The 8,174-nt window shown below is 30.5% G+C and overlaps 2 protein-coding genes across 2 annotated transcripts; one reads left to right on the top strand and one right to left on the bottom strand.

Annotated features, from left to right (window-relative positions):
- The first annotated feature begins 513 nt into the window (after positions 1–513).
- Positions 514–2,388, top strand: LOC139895982 (small ribosomal subunit protein eS25). The gene is made up of 4 exons (XM_071878552.1): positions 514–645; positions 756–830; positions 1,775–1,909; positions 2,086–2,388. Exons 1-4 carry the CDS (start codon positions 643–645, stop codon positions 2,197–2,199), a joined length of 327 nt encoding a protein of 108 aa, XP_071734653.1. The 5' UTR covers positions 514–642; the 3' UTR covers positions 2,200–2,388.
- Positions 2,389–3,047: 659 nt separating this feature from the next.
- LOC139899901 (F-box protein At5g07610-like) lies at positions 3,048–4,472 on the bottom strand. The gene is made up of 2 exons (XM_071882726.1): positions 4,124–4,472; positions 3,048–3,838 (listed from the first exon to the last, which is right to left on the bottom strand). The coding sequence occupies exons 1-2, from the start codon at positions 4,470–4,472 to the stop codon at positions 3,048–3,050; spliced, it is 1,140 nt and encodes a 379-aa protein (XP_071738827.1).
- Between the last annotated feature and the right edge of the window lie 3,702 nt (positions 4,473–8,174).

Here is an 8,174-nt window from a genome sequence, read left to right as displayed (position 1 = left end):
GCAAATTTTGTATTATACAGTAATAAATTAATATAGTGAGTCCCAAATTATTTGAGGATGTATGTTATTGTTGGTAGTGTTTGGTCTTGAGTTAGTCCTTGGATGAAAGTGTTGACGTGACGCTGATGTGACGGCTAGTTATGAAAAGTATGTCACCATAGTGAACACTCTTATACTCTTATTTAAAATAATGTAAACTCAACTCGTCAAATTAATCTAATGGTATAATTGTAAATTTATAATAAAAACATACGTATGAATTAAAAATTAGTATGCGACTCCCTTCAAATATATGTAATCTTCATCCCAAAAATTCTCCAAAAAGTGTTTTATCTATCTATTGAAAATGAATAAATAAAAATATTTGTAAAGTGTTGTGTAATATTGAAACTATAAACCTTTGAATAAGTTACACATTACAAAAGTTATAAATAGTAGGTAAAAATTACTGTAAAATAAAATATGCACCTGTTAAGTATAATACCCGACCCGATAGACACACCCGCTAGCTAACATAATCAGAAGTTCAGAACCGTCGAAACCCTAGCTATATATACAAACACAAAAACCACAAACTTTACTCGCGCAGCTTCATTTCTTCACCACATCAAAACCCTATAGAGTTGCGTATCATCAGTTTTCATGGTAAGCTAGCTAGGGTTTTCATCTGTGATATCATGATTTTAAAAAATTTCATTTGTATCAATTTTAACCTTGCAAAACATTTTAACAATTTCATTATTAATTGAATTTAGGCCCCGAAGAAGGAAAAGGCTCCACCACCGTCTTCTAAACCAGCAAAGTCCGGCGGTGGAAAGCAGAAAAAAAAGGTCAAACTCTGACCTAATTTTTTCAATTTGTTATTTAAGTTGTTGCTTCCGTATCCTGCTGCGTTAGGTTGATTAGAAATTTTGTTAATTTTGTCATACTGTATTATACTTCTATTTTGTATATCTGGTAATTAAGTAGTTAAATAGGTTTTTTTATAATAATGTCGTATTTGATCTGATTAATCATTTACTTCAAATTAATCTTTACCAACTCTGCTTTAAAATATAGAAACAGTTTGTATGTATAAGAGCACGGGCGGTTTTATTTAGGGGCAAGCGGGGGCAGCCGCCTAGTGGATTTGCAATTTTCAGTGTAAAATTTTTGGATTTTTCGACTTTGCCCCCGTTGAATTTTTTTATTTTTTTTTTGCCCCAAAACCTACATATTTTGCCCCAAAACTTTCAGATTTTGCCCTGCAAGCTAGTAGTTTTTATGTTTGCACTGCATGCTAGTAGTTTTTATGTAGTTAGCTACATTTATATGTACATCTTTTATACATGTGTAAGTCTTATGCTGCAATTCATTTCAGAATTGGGTTACGAGTACTCCGTATTAGTTACTCTCATTCTTTATACGGCTTTCTTGGAAAAAAAAATACGTTCTTAATGTAGGTATTATTCGTTAATCAGATAAGTTTCTGGTTTGATTTGCATGATTTCTATTTTATTTAGTAATTTGAATTTGATTTGATTCTGGCTGCGGTTTACAGTTTATTTACTGTGTGCAAGGCTTTTTAAATTATCAGGGCTTCTATAGTTAGTCATGAAATCTGCTAACTTTTTGACTTGTTAAAATGTTTGAAATGATGACTAGTATTAAGAAGTCTTTTTTGGATTAAATAGAACCATAATGATGATGCATTCTTGAATTAAGGACAGTTTTGATAATTAGCCGTCTTCAAAAATAAGTAAAGCTTACAATTGTTTCTGATTTGGTTTTTCAGAAGTGGAGCAAAGGAAAGCAAAAGGAAAAGGTTAACAACATGGTTCTATTTGACAAGGCGACATACGATAAGCTTCTTTCTGAAGCTCCAAAATTCAAGCTCATCACTCCTTCCATCTTATCAGACAGATTAAGGGTACTTATTAAATTCTGTAATAAAAATTATATATGCAGCAACATTAATTTGCTTCATGAAAGTTATATTCTCTTGTTACTTGTCTTGCGTTTTCAATTTTTTAATAGGTAAGTTGTCACAGTTTGTTATTATAATATCACCTATGTTGTATGTTCTCACACTCTGTTTTGTTTTAGATCAATGGATCGTTAGCACGAAAGGCAATCAAGGATTTGATGGCAAGAGGTGCAATCAGGATGGTATCTGCTCATGCTAGTCAACAGATCTACACTAGGGCCACTAATACTTGAAAGAAAGAGATAATTGTTTATGTTAGACAATGCGAGGTCTAGGTTTTGTTTATTGCAACTTTTAAAACCTTTCTTAGCCATACTTTTGCCATTTTGGGTTGGCCATAAATCCTTAATGCAATATTCTTATGGTAATGCCTTTCGGAAAAAAAAAAAAATTATTCTCATGGTAATATTTGTTTTTATTTGTGCCTCTTGAGAAGACCGATTGGTTTTTTTTATAGGGCATATTCATGCCATTCATTATTTTTATATCGGGAATGAAATGTTCCTCAAACACACGAATAACTCCAACCCACTCAAGTGTCCATTCTTTACTCCCATTTTTTTTTTTTTTTTTTGGATATGGTGGGCATTTTTAACAATGGATAATAATAGTTTTTTTTTTGGGGGTTTTTGGAGGTTTACTGGCCGTGGCTGAAATTATGAACCAAGTAAATTCTTCTACAGTCTGAAAGTTTTCCAACATTTGTGGAACAACGTTGACAAAAGCACATGGAAATGCCCTGTTTTTGTTTAGTAAATAGTTGTATAATAAAGTGCTAATGCGTGTATAACCTGCTTTAAATTTACAATCTAATTGCCCGAGGTGTGTGTACACTGACTAAATAAATAAGTTAATGCTAATATGCATCAAGTTACAATAAGCTTTAAACTGCAAAGCAGTTTTTCTACCTCTTAGAACCACTATAAGAAGAAATTAAACTACAAAATTAAGGATGAAACGACTAATAAAGACTTGCCTCTTCAATCACATTATAGAACATTGTCATATATTTAATCAAGGAGTTATAATTAATATCGCATAATGAGTTTGGATTAGAACACATATCCAAAATTCACTTACGTTAAAAAGAACCTATTTTCTCGATATAACGATGACTGACAAAAGGATGAAACGTTTTGTTGAATGCTTTTGAGGAACATCGTTCATCAACTTCCTCAAAATTATTGGGGATATCACATAAGAGTTGGAAACTTTTGTCAAGAATATTGTACCTCATGATATTATTTAGAACTTTCACCACCATGAATGTATCTTCTTCTTCTTTACCTCTAACCACATCTAAGACTCTGAATTCAAATTCATCACCATAGAACATCCTATAGGTATGGGTCATGTTCGGGTAAGTGTCAAAAAGTCCATGGAAGTCCAGTTGGTACTTGATAAACCACCCTGAATGATCTCTCAACATTTCATACATGTTCAAACTTGTAGGGGTGTTTTGAAGCGAGGTATCGACTAGATGTAGATGGCCACGAGATTCCCCAAAGTAAAGTGGCTTCCTGCCAAAACCAAACCTCACGGGCAATGTGGACGGCAATGGCAGGTCTTTTAGCTGCTCATCATCCAGGCTCAAGTACATCGGATTAGGACACGAGGGTGCCCAGTGAAAGGCTCCATTCCAATAAACTCCATATCTGAATTCAGTATAATCAAGGGGAGTGAATCTTTGATTTTTTAGTTTCTTCCATTCCCCTGTTTCGGAATAATATATTTGAATGTCGTACATTCTATCTCCTTCCTCACTAAATCCTTGTTGGCCACGCTGAGTATGTCCCGCACGAAGAATGCATACAAGTTTGTAATGAACACACTCGGTTGGATGGTAGGCCAGACCCATAAAACGGATCAATTCTACAGCATCATTATCATCATCATCATCACCATCATCACCATCATCGTCATCGTCATCATCATCGTCGTCATCGTCATCATCATCGTCATCATCATCATCATCCTCATCATCATCATCATCCTCATCATCATCATCATCATCATCATCAATAACAGGCGGGATTAACGAGAATTTCTTTGTGGTGGGATTGAAAACGTAGTAGTTACCATTACCTTTATATTCATATTCGTTTGTATCGCAACGACAAAGTAGTAATCCATTACAAGATTGCACAATTCTGATACCATCGGTATCAGGATAGAAATCAAGAGTACGAAAAGGCGGAGTGCTTGGATTTTTAACATCAAAGGGAACATGCAATTCATGATAATAAAGACCAGAAGAGTTGAAAAGTTTGTCAAACATGGTAGTGAAACGAGGGTCAAGAGTCAAAAGGGATTGCCATTGTTTTGAAACAGATTTGAAACGGAAGATAGACTTAGCTGGGAGACCAAGAAAGATTTTAGTAAGAAGGTCCACATTGCAACCGATGAGTTCTGCAGATTCATGATTAGAATGATCTGCGATGGAATCATGATCATCATCAGCTGCAGATTTATCGAGTAGGTTGGATTTGATTTCTGTGTTCATCATTGTTTCGAGTTGATTGATTCAGATTAGCGATTAGGGTTAATTAATATGGGATTTCGGTTGATATATATAGGGTTTATGTTTATTTTAAATTGCACGTGATAGGTTACTTGGGCACAAAGTGATCGATAATCGCAGCAAGTAGACGTGTCTGCCAAGGGTACGGTTGTCTGGATGAGTGTATATCACAAATTTTTAGGAATATACTTTCCATATATAAAGTCCTCTTGAGTATAAAATATAAAAACTTAATTAGCTGTTACCTAAACAAATACAGTAATTTCTATTAATATAGAATCATATCATATGATAATATATGAAACAAAAACCGATTAAGGAAGTAATACAAAGGTTTATTTTAAGTACTGCATGTAATAGTATGTGTAATGTTCGAGTCGTTCATTTGTGGATCGTCGAACCACACATAACTTATTTTCTCACTTTTGCAGATCATTAACTTATTAATATATAACTTTGTTGAGATCAAAACTCTATTGAGGTCTAATAATGATGGACTAATATTTCAAGATAGTTTTCGCGTAGTTCTCGTTTAGTTCTATCCATATAAGATCATTTTCTTCCTTCTTTATAGATGTAGAAAGGAATTAGATCTAGTTCCGCAGTAAGAAACTTAAGAAACAAAGATTTGGGGACTAGCAACTAACAAGAACTATTAAAAACTTAACTATTAAATGAGATATATTGTGAAAGAACATGTTTTTGCAGATGATAAAAATAAACAATTGGCAATTAATTATACAAGGAAATACTTACTACTTGTGTTGACTTCTTGACAAACAGATCAAAAGAGCCTTAAGTACACAAAACTACAAATGTATACAAAATAGATACCGCTCGAGAAGATTGAATACCAAAACACAAATGATGAGAGTATCTAGCCACATAATGTAGAGACCCGTCCTAATCCATCCGGACGAAATCATCAACATCTGGCACCATCGCGATGAACTGACGTATAAATATATGTCATGAACGACTCCATGTAATATGAGCAAATGCACAGCGGAAGATTTCTTTCATACCTGAGAATAAACATGCTTAAAAGTGTCAACCAAAAGGTTGGTGAGTTCATAGGTTTATCATAACAATCATTTCAATATTTTAATAGACCACAAGATTTCATTTTTTCATAATCAATCTGTGCAGGTCTGCTCACTGCTATAAAATCATTCATATGGATTGAACACTTGGTAACCGACATTAACAAGATGCATATAGAATATCCCCATCATTCCGGGACTCCCTTCGGACATGATAATTTCGAAGTACTAAAGCATCCGGTACTTTGGATGGGGCTTGTTGGGCCCGATAGATCTATCTTTAGGATTCGCGTCAATTAGGGGCCAGTTCCCTAATTCTTAGGCTACCAAGCTAAAAGGGGCATATTCGATTTCGATCATTCAACCATAGAATGTAGTTTCAATTACTTGTGTCTATTTCGTCAAACATTTATAAAAGCGCATGTATTCTCAGTCCCAAAAATATATATATATTGCAAAAACATTTAAAAAGGGAGCAAATGAAACTCACAATACTGTATTTCATAGTAAAAATACATATGACGGCACTGAACAAGTGTAAGGTTGGCCTCGGATTTACGAACCTATATTAGTTACATATGTTAAAACATGTAATAATATTCAAACAAGTTTATGTATTAATATTAATATAATATTATATTAATATTAATATACTTGTTATATTAATAATTCATATATTATTTATTAAAATTCTTACATATTAATGTTTAGAATATTCTGTAATGTATAATCTTTTTATATTTTGTGTAACACTTAATTTTTGTTATATAAGAGTAACATTTTATTTAATACTATTAAGTATATAATATTAGTATAGATATGTAATAAATATATTTATATGAATAATAAAAATAATGATAGTAATAATAATAGTGATTTTAATAAGTATGATAGTTTTAATAATAATGATAATCTTAATAAAAATGAAAATTTTAATAATAATAATAATAATAATAATAATAATAATAATAATAATAATAATAATAATAATAATAATAATCATAATAATAATAATAATAATAATAATAATAATAATAATAATAATAATAATAATAATAATAATAATAATGATAATAATAATAAGAATGATAATACTTATAATAATAATGAAAATGATAATTTTAATAAAAATACTTTTGTTAATAATAATAATTTTAAAAATGTTAATTTTAATGATAATACTAATACTAATATTAATAATAATAATAATAGTAATGATAATCCTAATACTCATTTTAATGATAATAATAATAATAATAATAATAATAATAATAATAATAATAATAATAATAATAATAATAATAATAATAATAATAATAATAATAATAATATTTTATCTAAATCATAATACTTAAATTTATCATTTCATATTTGTAGTGACCCGAACTTTTCCATGTTTATATATATTAATTGAGATTGATATTTACATGATTAAATGTTTCCAACATGTTAAGCAATCAAACTTGTTAAGACTTGATTAATTGAAATATGTTTCATATAGACAATTGACCACCCAAGTTGACCGGTGATTCACGAACGTTAAAACTTGTAAAAACTATATGATGACATATATATGGATATATATATATATATATATATATATATATATATATATATAGTTAACATGATACTATGATAAGTAAACATATCATTAAGTATATTAACAATGAACTACATATGTAAAAACAAGACTACTAACTTAATGATTTTTAAACGAGACATATATGTAACGATTATCGTTGTAAAGACATTTAATGTATATATATCATATTAAGAGATATTCATACATGATAATATCATGATAATATAATAATTTAAAATCTCATTTGATATTATAAACATTGGGTTAACAACATTTAACAAGATCGTTAACCTAAAGGTTTCAAAACAACACTTACATGTAACGACTAACGATGACTTAACGACTCAGTTAAAATGTATATACATGTAGTGTTTTAATATGTATTTATACACTTTTGAAAGACTTCAATACACTAATCAAAATACTTCTACTTAACAAAAATGCTTACAATTACATCCTCGTTCAGTTTCATCAACAATTCTACTCGTATGCACCCGTATTCGTACTCGTACAATACACAGCTTTTAGATGTATGTACTATTGGTATATATACTCCAATGATCAGCTCTTAGCTGCCCATGTGAGTCACCTAACACATGTGAGAACCATCATTTGGCAACTAGCATGAAATATCTCATAAAATTACAAAAATATGAGTAATCATTCATGACTTATTTACATGAAAACAAAATTACATATCCTTTATATCTAATCCATACACCAACGACCAAAAACACCTACAAACACTTTCATTCATCAATTTTCTTCATCTAATTGATCTCTCTCAAGTTCTATCTTCAAGTTCTAAGTGTTCTTCATAAATTCTACAAGTTCTAGTTACATTAAATCAAGAATACTTTCAAGTTTGCTAGCTCACTTCCAATCTTGTAAGGTGATCATCCAACCTCAAGAAATCTTTGTTTCTTATAGTAGGTTATCATTCTAATACAAGGTAATAATAATATTCAAACTTTGATTCAATTTCTATAACTATAACAATCTTATTTCAAGTGATGATCTTACTTGAACTTGTTTTCGTGTCATGATTCTGCTTCAAGAACT

The sequence above is a fragment of the Rutidosis leptorrhynchoides genome, chromosome 3 (genome assembly GCF_046630445.1).
Source record: "Rutidosis leptorrhynchoides isolate AG116_Rl617_1_P2 chromosome 3, CSIRO_AGI_Rlap_v1, whole genome shotgun sequence".
Lineage (NCBI taxonomy): Eukaryota > Viridiplantae > Streptophyta > Magnoliopsida > Asterales > Asteraceae > Rutidosis > Rutidosis leptorrhynchoides.
The sequence above is the reverse complement of the archived record's forward strand: the minus strand, read 5'-3'. Positions and strand labels throughout refer to the sequence as shown.

Coding starts and splice junctions, on each gene's coding strand:
- LOC139895982 (XM_071878552.1), top strand. Junction 831..1,774: donor GTGGAAAGCAGAAAAAAAAG/GTCAAACTCTGA, acceptor TTGGTTTTTCAG/AAGTGGAGCAAAGGAAAGCA. Junction 1,910..2,085: donor TCTTATCAGACAGATTAAGG/GTACTTATTAAA, acceptor GTTTTGTTTTAG/ATCAATGGATCGTTAGCACG.
- LOC139899901 (XM_071882726.1), bottom strand. CDS start 4,472: ATGATGAACACAGAAATCAAATCCAACCTACTCGATAAATCTGCAGCT. Junction 3,839..4,123: donor TTTCTATCCTGATACCGATG/GTATCAGAATTG, acceptor ATGATGCTGTAG/AATTGATCCGTTTTATGGGT.